We start from the raw sequence: 24818 nt of genomic DNA on the forward strand, positions 1-24818 counted from the left end.
ACCATGATGTGCCCTGAAGCTGAACTGCATGAGGATGGCTTCACAGAGCACTTCAAATTTGACTCCACGCCTCCAAGAAGAGCGGTGATGCGCAGCACACCATCACTTGAAGAGTCAGAGTTCTCTTCTTCTGCTGCCACCGTGTCTGCCCGTATTATTGAAGAAGAAGACGACGCAACATCAACTCCACCTGCTTCAACGCGCGTCGAATCTGCACCAAGCTCGTCTGCACCGCCGCCAAACAACTCCACCGACCCTGCTGCGCCTGGGAACGCGTAGAAATCTCTATGTCTTCAAACCTTTTTGGTCATCACTGACAAAAGGGGGAGAAGCATATGATGGTAATAGTCTTCAAGCGGGTCACTATGGGCGGGTGCCTTCATATCTTGCTACATTTTGCTTCGTGCTTACAACTCCCGTTTTTGCTACATTTGCTTCCTTGAGTTGTAACACTTAGCCTTGATGGCCGTCTGCTACCTGCTTGTCACTCCGTTATGCGAAGATAAATTCCGCATGTGCGACGATAAATTCCGCACTCATCTCATTCTGCAGACGTCCATTTTCCATTATGCATGTCATTATCTTCATATACTTTCACATGCATAGTGGATTGTCATAAGTTGAAGTGGATCTCCACAAGTACAACATGCCATGTGCATTTGCATTCAAGAAGCAAATTACTTATATGCACATCTTCAGGGGGAGCCCTTGCAACTTATGAAGACAATTCTTTTACAATTTCGCAAATTATGTTTCCCGTTGAAAACTTCAACTAGTTTGTCATCAATCACCAAAAAGGGGGAGATTGTAAGTGCATCTAGTGCCACCCCTAGTTGGTTTTGGAGTATTGACGACAAACCTAGTTGAGGGACTAATGTGTTTGTGAGAATTGCAGGAAAACACAGGTAGAAGTCCCTCATTGATTCGGTTTCACTACCAGAGATGACCCCTAAAAATGTACGAAGACATTGAAGACAATGGTGGTTTATGAAGATATTCATATTGAAGACAATGACATGAGAAGACTCCCTATGAAGCTTTTGGAACTCGAAGACCCTAGATCCTTCGTAGTTTTATTTCATTCATGTTGTGTCATAGGAACCACCGTACTGTTAAGTGGGGTCGAAGAGAACCAGTCAGAATGACTGAAGTGATGCCCAATTCAAATCCTATGTCTTCGAGCGAAGACTTTGAGAGAAAATCTTGTCCAGAGTCAGACAAGTCAGCTTTACTTGTAGCCCAAGTAAAGTTGCCGTGTGAGTTCAAAATTCGACCGTTGGTACACGTGTCAGTTCCTTAGTGACCCAGGGTCATTTCGGACAGATCAGGTCGGGTTGCCAAGTGGCTATAAATAGTCCACCCCCCACAACCTTAAATGGTTGGCTGCTCAGATTTCAGTGCACGGCTTTTGTCGTTTGAGAGCAACCCACCTCGAAGCCTTTGAAAGAAAAATTCCCAGTGAGGAGAAAAGCCCTAACCACCCAGAGCCAGAGTAAATTGGGCATCACTTAAGTCTTCGTGTCTGTGTGATTTGAAGACTTATTACACTTGAGGACTGTGCATCCTCCAGACGGTTAGGCGTCGCGTTCTGAGCATCCAAGAGAAATTGTGGATTGCCAGTGAACGAAGTCTGTGAAGGTTTGGGAGTCTACCTTGAAGACTTACCAGAGTGATTGGGCGAGGTCTGTGTGACCTTAGCTCAAGGAGAAAACGGTGAGGACTGGGTGTCTTGGGACTAAGTGTCCTTGACTGGGTGTCCGGGGCTGTGTGTCCTTCGGTTTAAATACCTAGCCGCTCCAACCAGACGTACAGTTGTCACAGCAACTGGAACTGGTCCAACAAATCATTGTCTTCAACGTGTCACTGGTTTCATCTTCACTTTCCTTCATTTACAGTTATTCATTGTGAAGCCATTGCATGCTTGCTTTATATTTTGTCTTCACAACATGAATGTATGATCTGTTCGGCTTCATAACTTCTTCCTACCTGATCCTTATTACACTGAAGCTGTTTGTCATTGCGCTTTCACTCTATTGAATACATGACCATGGCTGCCCTAGTGTAATCTAACTTCCGCTGCATAGTAATAGGCATAATCTTCACTGTTGGTCTTCATAACTCTCACGTTTTGAAGACTTTCATAAAAATCGCCTATTCACCCCCCCTCTAGTCAATATAACACACTTTCAGTCGCGCAACATGCGCTTGATTCCTAGGCGCCAGAGTGGACAGGAGAGCATGCAAGTAGGAATGATGGCGGAGGATATGAGTGCCATTAGGTTGGTTTTCGTGATCCCTGGCAGGAGATTCATGGTTAAGTGGGAAGACATCACCAGCGTGCTGGCAAGGGTAGTGGTCGGATTGGTCAGAATGCGCGGCGGGCAGCAGGAGAATAGGATTTAAGGTAATGGCATCATCAATGTTGCATGGGGCATGCAGCCGCGCAGGTGCACGCTGAGCAGGTCGCGGGAAATCTAATGCCTGGAGATTATGCTCCTCGCACGATGTAGTGGAGGAACGTTGGATCGTGTCAGGGTGAGGGCCAAGCAGGGAAGGAAGTTGTGACTGCATGGGTCGCCTGCGTGGCCGGAATGGGGGCGTGCAGGCTTCGGTGCATCAACGGCCATGGAAAAGGTTACGCTTAGGGCGCCCCAAATCCAGGTCGTCCGCCGCACGATTTCCCATGCAACACCTGCATGCGCAACCTCTAATTCAAACTGGCCAACGGTCAACGGTCGTACGCGGAAGCCGGCAGGGTCGCTGCCGAACCAGTGCCGGAGCAGGCGCGCAAAGAACTCCGGCGAGCAGAAGACGTCATCGGTTAGGACAGTGGCACGTAGGGTGATGGCACATCGGGTGCCGGCGATAGCCGATACCGTGTCGCATCCATAGCACTGGAGCATGCGGTTCTCAAACCGAGTGCCCTCATCCTCGGGTGGCCTCATGGCGAGCGGCCGTGGCCGCCAAAGTCCTAGGGTTTATCCGCACGTGAACAGATGCAAGGATCACAACCACGGAAGGAGCTAGGAGAGGAGCCCAGAGATGAAAGATCACGAGCCTACAAGCTAAATGGTAGAGCAAGAGATGCAACCTATCATGCAGGGAAGGCGGATCGTACGTTGGAAGAAGGAGGCTAGAAAGGAAAACCAACGTAGCTGATTGGTGCAAAGAGCAAACCTGGCCGCGTCACGCAGCTTTGATCATACCTGTAAGGAGGCTAGTTGAGGTGGATGAGCAGGTCAGGTAGGTGCTGGTTGGGCTGGCGGATGCGGCTGTGGAAGTGAGGAGAGGTGGCCGCTGCCAGTGCGACCGCCGTTCACGGGGTGATCGGCGGCTGTTGGTGGTGGTCGTCGTCGCCGGAGTGGCGTGCGGCGCGTCTTAGTGGTGGTCGGTTGGTGTTCCGGCGGTGGCCGCCATCGCTGGAGTGGCGGGCGGCGCTCTCTAGCTCTCCCTCGAAGCTAGACTCCATCTCCCTCCTCTCTCCTAGAGATTTGGATGAACTACCTTTGTATATTTATTTATTTATTGTTGAATGCTTGATTTGGGTACTTGTGTGTGTGAATCTTGTCTAATAAAGTGTTCCTCTTGTGGTTTTTCTTTTTGTTTTTGGTGTTCTTCCCTAAGTCCACCTCTAATTCGTGAAGATGGGGCAAAAAATAGCTTGCAATAACGATTGATTCCGTAGTTGTAGCAAAAACCCATACTACCTTTGCTATAGTTAACACGGAACAGTAACATCGACATGAATCTGCAAACTTATCTATAGTTACAATCAAGGATTCTTCTCTGGTGATCATCATGAAACTCTGCTGGATACAACCAACAATCATCCAAACCAACGCACACACGCACACACTTAATTACTGTACTGTATTAACATTGCAGCTTGCAAGCATCCACCCTGCTGGGAGCGTCAGCTCATTTCCCCGGCTTGCCGCCGGCGCCGAAGCCCCTCCTGCGCTCCTCAATGAAGTTGGACGACTTCTCATTGATGTTGGACGGCACCCTCAGGTTCGCCGCCGGCATCCTCGGCCGGAGCCCCCACCTCAGCGGCGGCTTCGGTACCGGGTCCTCCCCTCCTGCCCCGACCACCTGGCCGCCGCCGCTCAACGACGACGATTGCCTCTTCATTGACAGCGACTTCTTGGCCTTGTCCTTGACGCCGCCGGCCTCCTCCTTGATGGTCACGGTCCTCCTCGGCTTCTTCTCCTGCACAGCCGCCGCGCCCGCTTCCGTCGCCTCCACCTGATGGCCGGCTTCCCCCGTGGCCTCCTTGTGCTGATCACTTGCTCTCACATCAGCAGTTGTCTCTTCTAGGATGGTGGCCGTGAAGCTCCTGTGGCCTTCTTCCTCGTGGCTGAACTCGAACTCGGCCTTCTCGATCTTCACAGCGAACTCGTCGTCTTCCTCCTCTGCGTGATTCCTGTGATCGCGGCCGGCGCCGGCGTCTCTTGGCCCCTCGGTGATGCTCCTCGGCCTGTTCATCGACAGGTTCTTGGCGAGGAAGGTCAGGAGTCGGTCACACATGCCGACGGCCCTCGCCGAATCGTCGCCGCCACCCGCGCTTCTCTCCATCTCGGCACACACGAGTTGGTGTGCGTGCTCTGTGTTTGCAAAACTGGGAATGAAGTCACTTTATAGATGCTCTGGGAGTCTGGGTTACAGTGGATAAGGAAGGTAGCCGAAAGTGTGAGAGCTTGGATTGGAATCAATTCCTTCCTTGCTGCTGGGATGACCTTCCCGATAGAAATGGATGCAGGAGGAAGAGAGGGAAAAGGAAGTTCTTAGCTTCACCACAGGCAAAGATTCTAGCTTCATTTTTATCTTTGCTATGTAAGGGCATCTCCAACACGCTACTTGTTCCGAATCAGTTTGCGTACACGGAGTCGGCCAACTAATTATGTACCCTATGTATGTTTTCTTTTTTCTAAGAGCGCAACACTAAAAATAATTATAAAAATAGCACAATTCATTCATAAATAACGTTTAAATATTGCTAGTACAACGATAGTTTAAATGTAAATATTTTATCCGAGATAACCCGATGTTTAACAAGTTTTTCGAATTTAAAGATATCCAAGTCAGGATCGGCATATCTCGTCCCACATATATTATTCTTTCAAATTCATCCAACAATGTATCTGCGTGAATAGCCTGCCCTAGGTCATGTAATACATCAATATTGAGTGAATAAATGAATGAACCAACATGTAGAGCAACACGAAGCAAATTTATGAACTTCATGGTTGACGAGCCCAATGGCCACTTGTCTCCACTCAGTGAATCGCACCACAATACTTCATAATGGAGTTGTAGATGGTGTACCATTAATGTGATATCGACTTCACATTGCGTTCATGGATGATGTACATGTCATAGGGCGTGAAGTTCTTTTACTCATGAAAGGACGCATGCACGCGTTGCCAAAATATCAAGCTCCTTGAGTTCCTGCATACAAAGGTCGCGGATACGACCAACCACGCATCGCTAAACAACTCATTCTCGATTAGTGAGTACCCCACCATCGAATTACTCTAGAAAACAACAAAAAAAACCCAACGACACTTGACCGAACACCTATCTGGTGTGGTGTCCGCCATGGACATAGTAGGCAGGGGCAGAAGGTACCTGGTTGCGGAGGGATTCTAGGTGGAGGACGGCATAGTCCAAGGCAGGCAGGCGCGTTAGTGGGGCCTGCGGACATCCTAGTGTTCTTGGGCGGCGGCGGCAGACAAGGAGGGTTTGGATGCAAAGCAAGGAGGGAGAAGGGGCACAGTGGCAGAAAAAGTGTTCTGAATGGGAATTTCAATGGCCCAAGAGTGTCACGGTCCTATGTGACGGTGGTCCAGGCTCCCGCAAAGCACCCCCCCCCCCCCCCCCCCCCCCCCCCCCCACACACACACACGCAGTTTGGTTTAGTCGGACGCCCGAATGCATCGGTGAACCGATAGATACCGCGTTGGATAGCAAATTAAACGGACCAGACGCTTGCGGGCGCCTAAGCAATCCAATTGGAAGAGACGCCCTAAGTATCTAATGGGAACTGGAATTGAACCTTAATTTGCTGGTTGAAACAATTCCCAAGTGTGACAGAGATGTAATCCCTTATAAGGTAAAAGTAACTAACTAACAACCGGAAGAGATAGCAACTCATCAGCATGACAGACGAACAGATAGACCAGCAACAAAGGGAATGATTGTCGTAAAAGGATTGGTTCAGCAACACTCGAATAATATGTTTGTACTCCCTCCGTTCCTAAATATAAGTCCTTTTAGAGATTCCAACATGGACTACATACAAAAAAGGACGATCTGGCCACCGTCTCTCCCAAGGAGAGTTCCTCCGCCACCGTTCTCCAGCGACTGCCCTTCGGCGACAACCGGCCTCAATCGTCGGTGGTGAGGGGGTCGCTGGATCCACGTGTGTGGATAGTTTTAGGGTAAAGTAGCTTTGTTTTAAGGCTGTTCATCGGCTTGGCTTCGACGGCAACGATGGCGACGCTGAATAAAGATTCTTCAGATCCTTCCCCGACAAGGCGCTCGGCCTTATGGTTGGGGATGATTTTGAAAACCAGTCTATTCCAACAAGGATGTGTGGCAGTTGCGGCATCCTCGTAGTGGACATGTGTCCTCAGGCTCCGTCATTGCGACGTTGTCTGCTTCAATGTCGGCGCGAAGTTTGGGAGGTAGTCCAGGAGTGGATGCAGATTATGGCCTGCATCGACAACATCTGAAAGACGGAACGTGTGCTGGGTTCATAGTTGATGAATGACAGGTGTGGTTTCCTTCTTCGCCATCTTAGTCGTGGTGGGTGCCGGATCTGGAGTTTGATGTCATGTCCAAGGTGTTTTTCTGGTCTGATTCATTCAACGGCAATGGCTTCACTTTTGATGAACCATCTTGAAGGTCTCCAAAGCTACATATCAACGATGGAGCCGCGTCGAGCTTGATGATCCGTCATTCTTTTCTTAGATGGCTGCTGTGCTGGAGGCAGGTAACAGGCATTGGCATAAGCTCAAAGATGTTCTACAATGCTTTTAGTTTTGTCATGTTGGTCCTTACATGGCTTGTTTTTAGGGGAAAGCAAACTTTATTAATCATATGACCGTTACATCATCCACTAACAGTTTAACAATGAGCTCCAGCGGGGCATCAACCCAAAAAGATGGATTTTTATCACGTCCCCATCTAGTCAATTCATGATCTACAAAATTTGACTCTCTAATACAATGCTCAACAGTCACCTTTCCAAAATCTAGTAAAATACTACGACAATCATCAAGCACAGGCAGCGCAACCATAGAATAGCCTTCATTGAAATTTAATCTTTGTGATATGAATGATACATGGATTACCATGCAAAAAAAGAAGACTTCAACATGGACTAAATACGAAGCAAAATGAGTGAATATACATTCTAAAATATGTTTATATACATCTGTATGTAGTTCATATTGAAATCTCTAAAACGAGAGAGTATACACAAGCAAAACAATTCATCAATTGACTTGTTCCGTTTATCACTCTGAATTCATACAGTTGATGGTTCAACACTTTTGAGTTTCATACAACAATTTCTTTCTTTCTTTCTTTGTTTTGCTCAAGGTACTGTTAAGGTTTAAGCTGCAGCCGCTTTGTAAAACAAAGGACTTTTATACAACAGCATTTTTCTCTCTCCCTCTCTTTTCAAGCTAAAGCTAAAGCCCAGAGCAGAGGAATGATAAGATGGGTCCTGCCCTCCGACGTGTCCTCTCACTGACCTTTGCCTCCTCAACGAGGAGCTTCTTCAACCTAGAGCAGCTCGAGACGACCGTCGCCACTCCGGTGCTGGTCACTCGCTTGCAGTACACCAGCTGGCATGACTGCAGCTGTAAGCACCCCCTGACCAGGTGTCCCAGACCAACATCGGTGACCCCTGGGCAGTGCGAGAGTGCAATGTCTTTAATCTGGGGACAGCCTTGGCCAATCTCTGCCAGCCCCATGTCCCCTGTCATCTGCAGTTTGCAACCAAATCATCAACAAAGATAATACAATACGAAAATAGTGCAAGCTTTTACTAAAGATGGAGGACTGGGTATGAAAATACAAAATAACTGTAACATTGGACCTTTCCACTTCTTCAAAAATAAACACAATCTATTAAGATTAGCGCTGGATTCCTTCACAGTGCTGGTTCCAGTTCAGTGGCTTAAAAAAATCGAAACAGAGGCAAAAGATTTGCCTCATCTATTAAATGAGAGGAGAATAGAGTTTAAGTTGGTTACAGGACCCCACCCCACACAGCATGGCAATTACTCGCTTAATAGAATTTTCCCTAGTTTCTTAGCACTGGCGGTAACCCAAAGGCTAGCCTCATCGGTAACTATTTTGAGGAGGATTGGGGGCGGCGCGCTCTTGTGCCTGAAGATCCTAGCATTCCACTCGTTCCATATTGTCGAAGACACTAGCATGGTGAGGGAAGCCATAGCTCCCTTGTTGGGATTTGTCATGTCGGTTCTCCTATCCCACCAATCGAAGAGCGACTCATGAAGATGCCAAACAGTGGTGTCCATGTGCACGAGCCCATATTTTGCGATGACCATGTTCCAAAGCCTCATGGTGAAACAGCATTTGACGAAGAGGTGGATGCCCGTTTCTTGTTCTCTTTTGCAAAGAGGGCATAGGCCACAATTTGGCCAACCTTGGCGCTCCAAACGATCGGTGGTCCAAATCCGGCCTTGCAAGGCTAGCCATGCGAAGAACTTAACCTTTGGGGGCGCCCAAACCTTCCAAACCATGAAATCCATGGGGGAGAGAGTCAAACCGAGGACTGCGCCTTGTGGCTTAAAATTTTGAATACCTACACTTACACAAGATGCTGCTGTTCCCTCACGTTGAGGGCAACCAGACTTACTGAGGCATTGTTGATCCCTTGCATACAAGGCAACATTTCTATGCTGGGTGATGCAGAAGAGTTCATACCATGACATACTTCATTTCCTTTTGATGACCAACATACTTCATATTTGAACAGCTCATATTGGTATCTCAAATTCTGTCATATTTTCCTGAGCTACAAAAACTTTTGTTTGTCTGTTTGTTTACATATACTTTTTTATGTTTCACTGTTTTTAAAATTTACATTGTATAGAGGCTGCGTCAATTAATTCGAATCGGAGGGAGTATATTTAACTTGTAAATCTAAACCCAACAATTATGAAGACAAGGTACTCTTGAAGTTTCCTACTCCCTACACTTATTTTGGGACGGAGGGAGTATATAACAGAACCTGGATGTAAGACTGAATTCTGGGTTGTATCCAGTCAAGGTCTAGCATCATACTGCCATTCTGGTTTCTTCAGGTAAAAATGGACATAATTTTAATTAAGACTCCTAATGACTTGTGCTAGGGCAATTTATTAACAGGTTTCCCACACCACGAAAGACCATGTGTCCGATCAAATCACGAGGAGCACATTTTCTCTTTGTGAAATCAAGCTAAATGGTCTTACCAGCCAATTTTCGACTGTTTCCCAAACCTAGTTTGATGTTTTGAAGAAGTGAACTAAAGGCTATTCTCATACTCAATTTATTGATGATTGATAGTACAGTAAATTCAGTGTCAAAGTATGTACCGGGAGAACACTTATGTCCAGAAAGACAAGATCACCACATCCTCTCGCAATGGCAGCCAGTCCATTATCAGTGATTAATTGGCACCCGCACAAGTTTAACTTTTGAAGAGAGCAACCTTCAGCAATTGCAGCCAGCCCTGTATCAGATACCCTGAAAAGAAAGTTGAAACAAAATTCACAAACTGAGATGTCAAACATATCATGATGGATAAGTACTTCAGTAAATGATATACATGGGCAAGATAAATAAAAAAACAGGATAAATGCATGGTAGTATTTACCTCTCACAAAATTGGAGCGTTAACTCCTTAAGTAATTTACAATTCTCAGCAATTGATATCAATGCTTTGTCTCCTACCTTCGTACCAAAAGAATTCAATCAACCAAACAAATCAGGATTCTGGACTTCAAATCCACATGTAACAATATCATGATGTCCATCTAAACACGCCCTATTTCATACTCCAGAAATGTATTTCAGAAGCAACCAATTGCATTAGAAGGCATAAAGCAGAAAACTGTGCCAAACAGAATGGGGAAATTTTGTTAGTCACTCTAGTTTTTGCCAATTTTCCTTATGCTACTCTAGATTTTGACATTTCACTTTTGCCACTCTTATCTTTTGACAATTATCCAATTGACATTCTGTGGCAAAAGCAAAATAATTTTATTTCACTTTTGCCACTCTAAAAAAAATTTATGCCACAGAATGACAATTGTGATAATTGTCAAAAGCTAAGAGTGGCAAAAGTGAAATGTCAAAATCTAGAGTGGCATAAGGAAAATTGGCAAAATCTTGAGTAGCAAAAACAAAATTTTCCCAAACAGAATTAGAACATAAATTGCACATACGCAAAAAGGTCCCATCTGTCTCAATACATGCTAGGCTTAAATTGATGCAGACTTGGAAATTACCTCATAACCACGTCGAATGGAAATTTCTTTCAAGTACTTACAACCTTGAGCTATGTGGCACATAGCATCATCACCTATTCTTGAACAGTCAACTAAATAAAGAGACTGGAGAAGGGTGCAGCCTTTACCAAGCTCCAGAAATGCAGTATCCCGGACCCTTGGGCAGTAAATTAGAGAGAGTTCCAAAAGGCCCCTGCTTTCATAAGATGAGAAAGCATGTACCATTAACACACAAAAGAAGAATCATATATAGATAAAAAGTGCAGGTAACTTAATAACACTAACATAGTAATGTGAAATAATTACTTTTCGCAAAGTTGCAAACTAGGATAGCCCATGCTTTTGTTGTAAATGTCATAATAGCGAACCAACTTGCAGTTATTTCACAGACGCAGTTTTCTAACATATTCCTTTTAACAATAATTCTTTGTACCATACTAATTCCCCTACTTGAACTACATCCCACTTAATTAATATTGGATAATCAATCTACATAAAACATCAATTGAAAAAAGGGAACTTTTAACAAATCGAGTTCTCAACAAAAACATACGGGCACCATCGTCCAATGTGCTCCAGTGCAGCAGTTTCCATATTCTGACAACCATTGATCTTAAGACGTGCTATTTTTTTGCAGCTGCGTGCTACGAATTCAAGGCTTCTATCAGTTAGTAACAGGCAATCATTGAGAACAAGATCTGTAAGATTCTTGCACCCTTTCGCGATGGAAGAAAGGCTCCTGCAAATCCAAAAGGAAGTCAGCAAACCATCAGGAGACCTACAAAAGTAACAGAAAAAGCAAAAGTTGGCAACAACAGAGGGCCAATACCTACAGTAAGAAATCCAATTCAACGGGAAACAACAAATATGAATTCCTAAATCCTAGTAAAGTACTTCAGCAACGCCCACAATTTAGCATTCATCAAATTGAGAATCATATAAAGGATAACAAAATATCTTAGAAAGTCCAAATAGATATTTAATAAATAACAAAACACATATTTGAAACAAAAATGGAGTTTGTGCCTCAACAGATTAAAGTGAAAATATACTGAGTACCTGTCTGTGAATCTTTCAAAGTTATTTAGCGATAAAATCTCTAGTAATGAACAGCATGAACCAATAGCTTCTAGGGCCTCATCGCCAGCACCAATACATTGCAGCTTCAAATTTTTCAAGAAGTGACATCCTTTAGCAATAGAAATCACTCCTTCATTCTTAACAAGTTCTGATTCCAGTGACAGGATTTCAAGGTTAGGACAGTGGGATCCAACAGCACGCAAAGATGCATCAGTTATCCAAGCACAATTAGCAATACCAAGAGAGAGCAGTGATTGTCCACAGCTCTTTATTAATCCAATCAAGCCTTCATCTGTTGCGCCTTCAACAAAGCGCAAGCTCAAATTGTTAAGTAGATTGCAGCCTTCCCCAATAGCAACTAGTCCTGGATCTCCAATATAGCAAGCCTGCAGATAAGTTTCCGTTCACATTTTGTCCAAAAGTAGGAATTGATACTAAGACTGCTCAAGAAAAGAAATGTATGTACTTTCTAACAGCCCAAGTGCAACAAACCCTAGCATTATCTTGTTCATTTTATTTAATAAATAGTTTTGCATTTCATGTCATCATCAATGTCATTAATCTTTTAAGCAATATGTGGCATATTAAAAATATCCAAGGTTTCAAAAACATTTTTCAAGGCCAGCAACTATTTTAAACAATTGCTTCAATTCAAATCCAATTTGCAAATGATTTGAATCTTTTCAAAATTAAACTTTTCCAATTGTTTCACAACTTTGCATATGGCTTTCTTATCACATTACAAGCCTTCCATAAAATTCTCATAAATTTTGCACACTTTGATCTTGCACCAAATGAATTTGAATTCAAACTTTTCCAAAATTGATAGAATCAATTTTGTGGGCATTTGTATAAATCATAGGGCCTATATAAAATATTCCATCATTTATTTCATCTCTGGCCATTCATTTGTTTTCTTCTTTTCTTTTCCTATTCTAAATAGAAAAGGAAAAGGAATAAAACAGAAAGGCCAACCTTCCACTTACCTAAGCCGGCCCAACCCACCAGCAAAACTGTAAGCGTTGTCACTGTTTCAATTCATCGCATGCAAGACAGAGGGCGTGTGCACATGCCATGAGCCGATGGTGACGGCCACTTGCTACACACCGTCACAACCTCCCTATAAAGCACCCCCTCGACGTCTGTGGCGTCCTCATCCATCCCTCTTTCCTTTCCTCTCCTTGAAGCAGCACAAGGTTGTGGAGGAGCAACTTCACCTTGGTGCTACAATGTGTAAGGCACCAGTGTTGAAGGAACAACTTCAACGTGTTGTGCTAGATATCGCTTTAGAGGCGGGGATGGGCTGATATGGCAGCAGGAGTTCAATCCAAAACTCCTAGAGCACAAGATCTAGTCCAAGATATTAGATAAGAACAACAAGTTCTATTATAGGTAGTGGGTACATAGTCTGGTTACAAACTTGAGTAGTGAGGACCGCTGTTTATAGGGCTTTGGGAAGCCTTCACATCTCACTTCTACTTATGGCTAGAACACTCCAAAAAACATTACTTAAGATTCACCATTCTACTCATCACTACTCATAGCTAGAAGACTCTAGAAAACAATATCTAGGGTTGAGAAAAGAAAAGAAATACTAGACTACAATAGAAGTATCGACCTCATCTATTGTTCCTCATCATTCTCCCCTGGTTGTTTGGAACTCGACATCGAGTTATCTTCATAGAGCGCTTCTTCTGGATGGTAGAGAGTCAAGTCCGCAACATTGAAAGTGCTTGATATACCCACGTCACTTGGAAGATCTATCCCATAAGCATTCTCATTTATCTTTGTCATAATAGAGAAGGGCCCATAACTTCGCTGCCTAAGCTTACCTTTAACACCTAAAGGCAGCCTTTTTCGGAGGTAGATCATCACCTTATCACCAACTTGGAATGATCTCTCCTTTTTTCGGAGGCAAAGGCATGTATAACCTATTCTTTCGGTCAAACTTGCTGATTGTAAAAGGAGAAATCATCACCTTATCACCAACTTGAAACTCCATGGGAGGACATCTTTATGGACTTCGTATTGGGCTTGCCAAGAACAAGACAAGGGAGTGATGTTGTGTTTGTGGTCGCGAATGGATTATCTAAAATGGCTCAATTCATCCCATGCCGCAAGACAACATATGCTCATCATGTGGCAAACCTATTCTTTCGGTCAAACTTCATGGAGTAACAACAGGTTTGACATATGGGGCACCGCTGAGCAAACTTTCCAGCATCTCTCTTTAGTTGTGACCAAAAGTAACGAGCTTCCGGGTTAGTGACAGTCTTGTCCCGTCAAACATGGCCACTAAGATCACTTGAATGGAGTTCTCTAATTAGTTTGTCACGCAAAAAAGGCCTTGGGATGCACAAACAATCATTTTTTAAGAGATAAACATCCTACATGAAATAGTCATCATCTAATGACTGGCCCCTGATGTGCTTTACCCAAACATGGCCAAAGTCTTCGTCATCCTCATACAACTCCTTTATTTGATCCATGCCTAGAAGTTCAGCTTCAAAAGAAGTCAAGAGGCAGGCACGATGACTCAAAGCATCGGCCACCCGGTTAGTTGTTCCAGATTTATGCACAATGAGATAGTTAAACCTCTCCAGATATGTTGCCCATCTTGCTAGCATGCGATCAACATGCTTTTGATTTATAAAATGCTTCAAGGATTGATGGTCACTATAAACAATGAACTCTTTAGGCAGTAAATAGACTTCCCAAGTTTTCAACCTCTAAAAACGGCATACAATTCTTGCTGATAGGTACTCCATTTTTGTCTAGCTTCCCTTAACTTCTCACTAGAGAAAGCAATGGGCTTCCTTTCATGAGATAGAACAGCTCCAATGCCTACTCCACTTGCATCACAATCCAACTCAAAAGTCCTGTTGCCATCAAGTAGCACCAAGACAAGAGCTTGTGATAGTTTTTGTTTGATCTCATCGAAACTAACTTTAGCCGCTTTTGTCCATTGGAACTTTCCTTTCTAGTAATTGGTGCCATGATAGTGTTGAGATTCTTCACAAATCGCCTATAGAAAATTGCAAGGCCATGAAAACTTCTACCTCAGAAATGGTCTTCGGAGTTGGCCATTCTCAGATTGGTTCAACCATAGAATCATCAACATGAATACCGATGCATGTTATACAAATCCTAGGGGGAAAAGTTGTGTATGCACGAAAACACATTTCTTCAAGTTGACGTAGAGTTCATTTTCCCTTGGTACTTCTAGCACCTTCCGAATGTGATCAAAGTGTTCATCCTCATTCCTGCTATAGATCAAGTTGTCATCGCAATAGACCACAACAAAGTGGGATAAGAAGGGTTGAAGGACTTGATTCATCAAGTGCATAAAGGTACTTGGTGCATTTGAAAGTCCAAATGGCATGACTAGCCATTCAAACAACCATTCCTTTGTCTTGAAGGCTGTTTTCCATTCATCCCCGGGTCTGATACGAATTTGATGATATCCGCTTCTTAAAACTACCTTTGTGAACACTCTTGCTCCAGTAAGCTGATCCAACATATCATCCAAACGGGGAATAGGGACTTTATACCTTACGGTGGTCTTATTCATGGCTCTACTGTCCATACACATGCGCCAAGATCCATCTTTGTTTGGCGTGGCAGGGCTGGTACAGCACATGGGCTAATACTTTCTCGAATGTGCCCCTTTTGCAGCAATTCCTCCACTTTCTCCTTCAATATATCATGTTCACTCATTTCTTGATCCACCCAATAATGTAGGGGTTTGGATGATCATGAGTTTCAAGCTTTAAATGGTTCACCAACTTCTGGGAGATGAGATTCTCACAGCTGCAACTATCAATCAGTAATTTGCATACCTTGCCATTCACCGTGCATTTGCTCTCAAATATTTTCTGCCATCGTGCGTCATCAGGTTGTGGTGTGGAACATAGGAGACACTGAATCACACATACCACCTCTTCACCTTCTTGACAAACCTACTGCCCCTCTATATCTTGACAAACCTCCTGCCCACATGAACACCGTCGTCTTTGAGCCTCGCCGCCCTGTCCAAGCGAACAGTGGCGTCGACTACTTCCCCTACGTGCCCTGCCTCGACCGGAGATCATCTACAGCCGCTGCAATCGTCATCTTCTTCCTCTTCGGGCCATCGTTGTCTTCATCAAATTCAGGCGACTCCGTCCACTTCCCGGCGAGCCGAGCACACCACTGTGTTCGTGGTGAGCTCCTCTCCAAAACCCCTCCTTGCGCGCTCGATTTCGTCCTCTAGCACCTTTTGCTATGTTTAGCCGAACACTACCGTCGCATCACCTCGTCATCGGAGTAGTTCCGGTGGTCCTCTACTTGCACCGTTTACACCATCAAGTTTGTATGTGTCCTAGTCTAAATCTAGCACGTTTCTTAGCTCAATCTCGAGCTCTAGCACCGTTGACATCCCGGCTTAATAGGAATGATAGGCTACTCATATCAACAAGGTGCACCTTCTTTTCCGGGAGCCCACCTGAAAGGAACCTCAAAGTTTAGCGTGCTTTGAGGATGGGTGGCCGACTAGGAAGTTGATCTCGGGTGCGCACGAGTGAGAACAAAGTGTGCAGTAAAGACTAGTGTTGGTCTGTAGGGCCAGTCTAAATCCTAGGTGGTAGCCTGGCACAACGGAAGAACTGATGGGTTTGGATGGGGCTATTAGAATACATAGTTCAAAAATCCAGAAATTTCACATGTAAACTTGGAAGGGTCCATAGTTGACACATTAAATTTCAGAAGGTTTGGAATTTATTTGATCCCCAAATAAATTTAAGCAAATTTGAAATAAAAACATGCAATAGAAAATAGAAAGGATGAAAGCCTTACATGTTTAGCTGCCTGGACCATGAGAGAAGCATGCCCAGGAGAGAAACCTACCCAGCCCATGGGGGCACATTCGTCTTCAACCTCCAGCCAGTAGGCAGAGGAGAAGTCATGGCACGCGGGTGTGAGGCCTCGGCCGCCTCATGCTTCCTGCCGACGACTGGAGTGGACAGACCCGACCCTCGCGGTTACACAGGCGTGTGCGGGCATGTGGCGCATGGCGTGTGTGCTCGTCGTGGCACATGGCATGGCACATATGCCGGACTGGACACACATACGTATGCCAAGAGGGAACGTTCCTGCTAGGCCGACGAGGACGTCGGTTCCTTTGAGTGGGGTTGTATGTGACATCCTGACTTAATATGAATGATAAGACTACCAATATCAACAAGGTGCACCTTCTTTTTCGGGAGCCCATCCGAAAGGAACCTCAAATTTAAGCGTGCTTGGCTTGGAGCAATTTGAGAATGGGTGGCCGACAGGGAAGTTGATCCCGGGTGCGCACAAAACCCAAGTGAGCACTTTGTCCTAGATCCTAGGTGACCAACTAGAAATTTGAGGACAAAGTGCACAGGAAAGTCTAGTGTTGGTCTGTGGGGCCAATCTAGATCCTAGGTGGTAATCTTGTGGGACCAGTCTAGATCCTAGGTGGTAGTCAGGCACAACAACCAGGAACTGGTGGGTTTGGCTGGGGCGTTACAACTACACACGCCTGAGAGCTCCTCCGCTTCCCCTCGTCCCCGGCGACGTATCCATCGCCGTTTGGTTGTGTGCGTAGCACCGGAGGAAGCATCTCATTTCCCTCCTTCAAAGGAGCACGCCACGAGGCACTTCAGTCGTCGGAGAATCCATTTCGACGAGCTAATCCACCTCTGTTTGGTCACCGCGGGCGAAACATCAGCGAGTTGGTTCAAAACCAACGAGATCTCATTCCTATCACTTGCACACATCTAGCTCATTTGGTTCGTTCCTTCGAAACAGAACAACGGGTCGCGAGTTCGCTTCCCGCATCGCTCATAAGCGCACCCCCTTTCTGTGATTTAATCATCTCACTAACATGTGGGTCCAAGGCCGGCCGGGACTGATAGCACACACATGGCACCTAGCCCCACATGTCGTTCTATCTGGCTGCTTGCACACGTGGCACCTAGCCCCACATGTCATCCTATCTGGCTAGCGGCCGCCTCGGTGATAAACGCCTCTTCACCCACTGTTGCGTCGGCGCATGCATCAGCACCCCTTAGGCCCACAAGTCAGTCTAAGTGGCTAGCATGGCCTATCTATAAAAGTTTCTGTTTCATTTATTCTGAATTATTAAAATCAATTCCAGAATTATTCAAATACTTTCAACTTTCAGATGCTTGTGTCTTTTAATTCCCTTGTCCAAATTTGACAAACTTTATATCTATTTGGATCAGAAAAATATGAGCATTTCAAATCTATCATTAGTTTTCAAATTTGAACCCTAGATTTTGAATTCAAATTTGAACTTGCTCAAAAGCCTTTCAAACTTTGGTAAATCATAACTTGAGTTCTACAACTCCATTTGTTGGTGTAGTGAACTTTGGGTGTTCACTGCCCCTGACCACACACCGGTAAGTTACAACCTCCATGGCAGAAAGAATATGGCAGAGACGAGTCCATCTCAAAGTACTCAAGAAATGGCGAAATAATACCGTGAAGAAGGCCTCGAGGCAGGTCATCGAGAAGTACTAAAAGAGTACCTCAAGGTCAAGATCAAGATTGCCGGGAAGCAGGCCTTCCCAGGAAGCAAGCATTCCACTTTGCCGGCAAGCTCAGAGCCGGCAAGCCTAAGGTCCCATCCACCGCTTCGCCCGCACCCACCTGTCACCCACCTGTCAGGAGTCTGCCGAGAAGTGGCGGGCACGCAGGCGGTTAGGTAGAGGTTATCAGGGCACGTGGCGATCCACCGCTTGGAGAACAACTTTACTGACACCTGTCCACGGGCGTGTCACAATAATAAAAGGTAGATGGGACAGCGGTACAAGTGGAGCGGAGCTCCCTTGCCAGCATCCAATGTAGAGTGACAACTAACAGTGCATTAAATGTGTTTGTCCTAAGTCAGTCATTGATAGGTATGATAACAATGTAGCCACTATCATCATGTAATTACCATCTTGCCACTGTTGGTGACCCCTTGCTCTATAAAAGAAGGCCCATGGCGACCTTTACAAAGGGGGAAATCCCGTCCATTTGTAGTAGCTAGCAACACCCCCGAGCACTTTGTCGGCATGGTTGCGCTCACTGTAACACAGGGCTCATAATACTTAATCCATCAAAGCAGGAGTAGGGTTTTACGCATCACTGCGGCCTGAACCTGGGTAAATCTTTGTGTGCTATGCATGGTTGATTCTGCTCTTTGTGTGTTGTGTCCCCTTGCCAAACTGAAAGGGGCCCACTCTGGTCCCATAGATTGTCGTACGCCGACACCATTTTGAACAAACTTTATATGTATTTCAGTCAGCAAGATGTGAGAAACCCATTCCTGACTTGGATTTCAATTTTAGGCAATCCAAATTTCTGTCCTGTTCTGTTTTGCAAAAATGACCCTCAAAATGTTTCTAATCATATCTTGAGCATCTTATATCCAAATAGAGCAAACTTTAGGTCCATTTTGATCAGCTCAACACAAGGATTCCAGAAATGTTCTTAGTTTTCCAAGTTGATTCACGGACTTCAAATTCCATTCTGTTTTGTTCAAAACCCTTCCAAAACTTGTTTCAATCATAACTTGAGCTTCATGAATCCATTTCTAATAAACTTTATGTGCATTTCTATTAAAAAAATGTAATTAAAAAATGTAAGGAATCTGATTATGCCATGTTAAATCAACTTATACCTCCTGACCTATAGTAATTCAAATGTAACACTTAATTGCACATGAAGTGACACTATTGAATCATTCCACTAATGATACAACACTCCATTTAACATGCCTAGATAGTTAGCTCCTATTACATCCTCTCAAACATGTATTGCATGCATATGCTTGTGCATCAACCATGAATGTATTTTTACCTTACTTTCCTTTTTTCCGGTGTTTGCTTCTTTCCGTTAAGAGTCCTGAACCGAGGTTGAGTATAACTGTATAAGATTACCTTCGAGGATGCTTCAGAGGAGCAGACCTATCACCAGGCTATCAGACAAGGATGATCATTACCTTGGATACTTGTACTAGCTTCACTTGGAATAGTTTTTGCGATGCTTTCTTGGTTACCTCGTTACCTATCCACCATCAAGCCATTTATCTTGCCATGATAAAGCTTCTACTTCGACTTCCTAGCAAAGCTTGTTACTTCCTATGTTATTGCTTGCTTAACCTGCTAAGTATGCATGCTTAGGGTGGTGCCGAGTCAGGTCTTATGCCATGCTGTACTTGGGTTATGCTTATGTTACCATGGGTCACTTTGTGATATGCTTTTGGAGATAATTAAAATGTACGCAAATGGCAACGGTGGTATGCCAGGCCTTATGTCTTGGTGTTTTGTTCCACTTGAACCAACCTAGAATGGGATCTTGTTATTTTGTTCCATGAATGGGCACGCTAACTGCTTGTGGGAGGTTTTATGGGAGAGGGGGGGGGCGGGCGGTGGCGGCTCTTCATTTTTTCCTTAGACGACAGACTATGTCCTGACTACAACCTGGTTTTCTCGGTGTTATGTTATGATCCAAATTCAAGTATAAAGATAAAGGCTAACTTCTGATGAGTGGAGCGGAGAAATTTGTTTGCAAGTTAAAGAGGTCACTATATGATTTGAAACGGTCTGTATAAAAGGTTTGATTCATTTATGATAGCACATGGATTTAAGAGGTCTGCATATGATAGTTGTGTTTACATTAAATTTGTTGATGGATCACCTATATACTTGCTGTTATATGTTGATGATATGTTAATTGCTGCCAAGGGCAAGAAAGAGATCACTGCTTTAAAGGCATAGTTAAGTAGTGAGTTTGAGATGAAGGATCTTGGTGCTGCTAAGAAAATTCTAGGTATGGAGATTACCAGGGACAGAAATTCTGGTTTGTTATTTCTTAGTCAGCAGAGTTACATTAAGAAAGTTCTTCATCGTTTTAACATGCATGATGCTAAGCCAGTAAGTGCATCCATTGCTCCTCATTTCAAATTATCATCTTCTCAATGTCCTAGTACGGATGAAGATTTTGAGTATATGTCAAGAGTTCCATATTCTAGTGTTGTCGGTTCTTTAATGTATGTCATGGTGTGTTCTCAGCCTGATTTATCATTTGCAATGAGTCTGGTTAGTAGATTCATGGCTAACCCTGGTAAAGAACAGCGGAAGGTTGTCCAGAATTTCCAGGTACCTTCGTGGCACTTCCAATGCTTGTTTGAAATTCGGCAGGACTGGTGATGAAGCAGCACAAGGTTGTGGAGGAGCAACTCCACCTTGCTGCTACAATGTGTACAGCACAAGTGTTGAAGGAACAGCTTCAACGTGCTGCGCTAGATATCGCTCTAGAGGCGAATGTAGGCTGATAGGGCAGCAAGAGTTCAATCCAGAACTCCTAGGGCACAAGATCTACTCCAAGATCTTAGATAAGAACAACAAATTCTATTATAGGTAGGGGTACATAGTCTGGGTGCAAAGTAGAGGTGAGGACCTCTATTTATAGGGCTTTGGGAAGCCTTCACATACTTCTACTTATAGCTGGAATACTCTAGAAAACATTATGTAAGTTTTACCATTCTACTCATAGCTACTCACAACTAGAAGACTCTAGAAAACAGTAGGTAGGATAGAAAAGAAAAGGAAAGAAATACTACACTAGAGTGGAAGCATCTAGAAGTAGCCAAACAGATCTGGCATGTGTTTTCTTTCTTCTCATCTAGTGTTCCTCATCAGGTGAGGGACTAGCTGGCTACCTGGATTCAGATTTTGCTTCCAACGATTTGGACAAGAGGAGGTCCCTTACAAGTCATGTGTTCACTGTTGGTGGTTGTGTCGTGAGTTGGAGGGCAATTTTGCAGCCAGTAATTGCCCAATCTACCACTAAAGTTGATCAGTTGTAAATCCCCGACTTTGGTAACCTCCCTCAATATATTGAAGATTTGCTGGCTGGCACCCGTGGCTTTGCCCCCTTCGTGTTGGAGGGGTTTTCCACGTTAAATCCTTGTGTCCCTGTGTTTGATTTCGTTCTTCATCATGTTTGATTGCGTGTCGTATCTCTAACACTCGGCTTGGTTGTTCCGCATACAGTTAGAGGGTGGGTATACACCTCTTGACTGGATTATATGCAACGCGGAGCTGATCACGGGGCTATTCTTGGAATAGGAGCTAGTCACCAACCTCTCCCCACGGTTAGGACCAGATTGGGGTCACGTTCGGACTTAAGATCTTGGTTACACCTAACCAGGTGACCCCAGACTTGTCTGTTGTGTGCAGAACAGTGTTGAGTCATTTCAGAACTTATGGTTCTATCCCATCACATGGTTGCCTATAATGGGCAGCATCCAGTTGGGAAGAGCAAATGAATATGGATATTGGGTCATTGGTGCACCCCTGCAAGGTTAAATCTTTCCGAAAAGCCGTGTCCGCGGTTATGGATGACTTGGAGCTTGGTAATAGTTCATAGAACAACTTCAACCTAATAATTAAAACTTGCCAATGTGTGAGTACCTTGATTGTCTCCTCGCCATGGGGTATACGAAGGGGAGGACAAGGTAGTGTTATGTTTGCGTAGGCAGGTGAATAGGATGATTACTACTCCCTCTATAAACTTAGTGATCTAAAAGATCTTATATTAGTTTATAGAGGCAGGTGAATAGGATGATTACTACTCCCTCTATAAACTTAGTGATCTAAAAGATCTTATATTAGTTTATATTGGATTATGCTCTCTTATCTTATATCTAATAGACGTAAGTTGTAGTTGATGCTTAGTGCTTGCAGCTTCATCACTTATCCCCTTCATACCAAATTGTATTGTTAGTGCTAGTACCTTGGTGATAAGACTTGTTGAGTACCTTTGTACTCACCCTTGTCACAACAACTTGCAAACTACTTCTACAATTGAGATGTAGATTCTGGTCGCTATTATGTTGAGTTTGATAACATCGACGAATAGAATAGTGGATCCCAGGTGACAGACTGGAACCCATGGGAGGGATCACCTGCTTACTTTCCAGCCTCTTAGGCCAATGTGGATTTTGTGTGTACTCTGACTATGCTATGTTCCGCTGTGTTAATAGTGTTGGACCAAGTGGTCTCTGATTGTAATAAATTTGATTCTTGGCACTTGTATTGCCCTATTCATATCTTTATGTCGCATCTTCTCTAGTGGTATTGTAATGATATTCAATTTGTAAAGTCCACGACATATGATAGTGCACGTATATTATGAAGTCATATGTTTCAACGGTACTATATGAGCTTCTATTCCAGATAGGGGTCGAAGAGTCTATATTTGGAATAGTACCGCATATGGGGCCTTACACATTTTGTCAACAAAATTATGAAGAGAAATATTCAAGCATATAAATGGATCGATTGCAAATTTGTAATGCAAAAGTGTTTTTCTTTGATTAAAGCAAAGTATAATAACTCAATGACAATCCTAGGATATCATTGCATTCAACGCACCACAATGCGTGTAAACTCTATGTTGGGCCATTTATAGAGGGGGGTATAGAAAGGCTGATGTTTATGTCTTCTACGAACACACATGGTAAAACACAGAGGTCGTGAAGTCAATAACAAAGCAAAAGGTGCAGAACAAGTAGCACGGAATTACCTGGATATCCAAAGAAGCCAATTTCTTACAGTTCTCTGCTACTCTCACTAAGCCTGTTGAAGATATGGCAGAACACCATACTAGACTTAGTTTTTCCAGCCCTTTGCAGCCTCTGGCGAGACTAGTTAAGCCAACATCAGTTAAACAAAAGCTCTCTATCCCATCAGCACTGGGTGTCTGTTCCGATGGCAATGGGAATAAAATCCCTGCAAAACGTGGTACCCGGGACATCCTGCTACGGCTACCAGATGGGATACTGCTAATCACCTGCATCAAGAAGTAGTATTTTAGTGTATCCGTCGTATTGTGCAGCATTGATAGTCCGTGGACAAACGCTGTCCCTTGAGAAATGATCAAAATGTCATAACCCATACACACTAGGATCTGTGTATTTAAGTCATGCAAATGCAAGCCACCTACAATGTGTACAACCAGATAATAAAGATGATATATATGTGATCACCGATAAACCAGATGCAACATTTCGTCAAACTATAGCTCTTCAAGATTTCGATCCAAGAATTAGCTGCAGGGAGCGATATTCCACACAATTCGCGAGCGCACGCACCAAAAGGCGCACATTTTGCCATCAGATCGAGGTCACTCACGTGGCGGCGCGATCTAGACGCAGGAGCGGAGACCACGGCGGCGTCGGCAGAGAGACGCTCGTCAATGGAGACGTCTGCGAGCGCCGGGAACCGCTCCACGAAGAGGCCTACCACCTCGTCCGCGTGAACCCCGGATGCCGGGAGCTTGGCGGACCGGCGCGTGGCGCGGTCGAGGCGGCGCCAGCGGCGGCAGACGAGGGCGCAGGCGTCCAGGTCAAGCTTTTCGCCGCCGACACGTCTGAGCACGTCCTCCAGGAGCTCCTCCGGGAGGGCCACGTTTATCAGGTCGGCGCCCTTCATCGCGGCGGGCGTCGCCGGAGATAAGAGCGGCCGGAGTGAGTTAGGGAATTTAAAGAAGTTAGAGGTGGTGGAGGGGAAGAGATGCCGCGGAAGTGGAAGCATTAGTGTGCACGACCGTATATGTAGTGCAGGTGACTCGTAGATTCGGATCTACCCGATTTGGTGGCACACAAATATAAGTATGGCTACACCAAAAATATCACGTCCTAGCTGGTTTGCCCGAGTGGTTAAGGGGGAAGACTTAAGATCTTCTGCACATAAGTGCGCGTGGGTTCGAACCCCACAGCCAGCAACCATATTTTTCTCTAATTATTATGGAATGGTTTTTTAACAAACAAAAATCCCTTATCCCTATTTTTTCTAACCCTATTTTTCTCGTGGGTTCGAACCCCACAGCCAGCAACCATATTTTTCTCTAATTATTATGGAATGGTTTTTTAACAAACAAAAATCCCTTATCCCTATTTTTTCTAACCCTATTTTTCTCTAATTATTATGGAATGGTTTTTTAACAAACAAAAATCCCTTATCCCTATTTTTTCTAACCCTATTTTTCTCTAATTATTATGGAATGGTTTTTTAACAAACAAAAATCCCTTATCCCTATTTTTTCTAACCCTATTTTTCTCTAATTATTATGGAATGGTTTTTTAACAAACAAAAATCCCTTATCCCTATTTTTTCTATAACTATTGTGGAA

The 24818-nt window shown here is 44.3% G+C and overlaps 2 protein-coding genes and 1 non-coding gene across 4 annotated transcripts; 1 reads left to right on the forward strand and 2 right to left on the reverse strand.

Moving 5' to 3' along the window:
- Positions 1–3732: 3732 nt before the first annotated feature.
- Positions 3733–4629, reverse strand: LOC125553728. Its single transcript, XM_048717458.1, has one exon. The coding sequence runs from the start codon at positions 4573–4575 to the stop codon at positions 3919–3921; it is 657 nt and encodes a 218-aa protein (XP_048573415.1). The 5' UTR covers positions 4576–4629; the 3' UTR covers positions 3733–3918.
- A 2850-nt stretch (positions 4630–7479) lies between these two features.
- LOC125551217 (F-box/LRR-repeat protein 4) lies at positions 7480–24220 on the reverse strand. 2 transcript variants are annotated; one of them, XM_048714373.1, is made up of 9 exons: positions 23819–24220; positions 23211–23477; positions 11848–11995; positions 11589–11757; positions 11083–11268; positions 10530–10722; positions 9896–9972; positions 9615–9765; positions 7480–7994 (listed from the first exon to the last, which is right to left on the reverse strand). In XM_048714373.1, exons 1-9 carry the CDS (start codon positions 24218–24220, stop codon positions 7698–7700), a joined length of 1890 nt encoding a protein of 629 aa, XP_048570330.1. In that variant the 3' UTR covers positions 7480–7697. The 2 variants fall into 2 exon arrangements, with proteins under 2 accessions (XP_048570330.1, XP_048570329.1); XM_048714372.1 differs by having other exon boundaries at positions 11589–11995.
- A 107-nt stretch (positions 24221–24327) lies between these two features.
- TRNAL-UAA lies at positions 24328–24410 on the forward strand. Its single transcript has one exon. It is a non-coding gene; the product is annotated as a tRNA-Leu (tRNA).
- Positions 24411–24818: the final 408 nt, after the last annotated feature.

The sequence above is a fragment of the Triticum urartu genome, chromosome 4 (assembly GCF_003073215.2).
Source record: "Triticum urartu cultivar G1812 chromosome 4, Tu2.1, whole genome shotgun sequence".
NCBI classification, from domain to species: domain Eukaryota; kingdom Viridiplantae; phylum Streptophyta; class Magnoliopsida; order Poales; family Poaceae; genus Triticum; species Triticum urartu.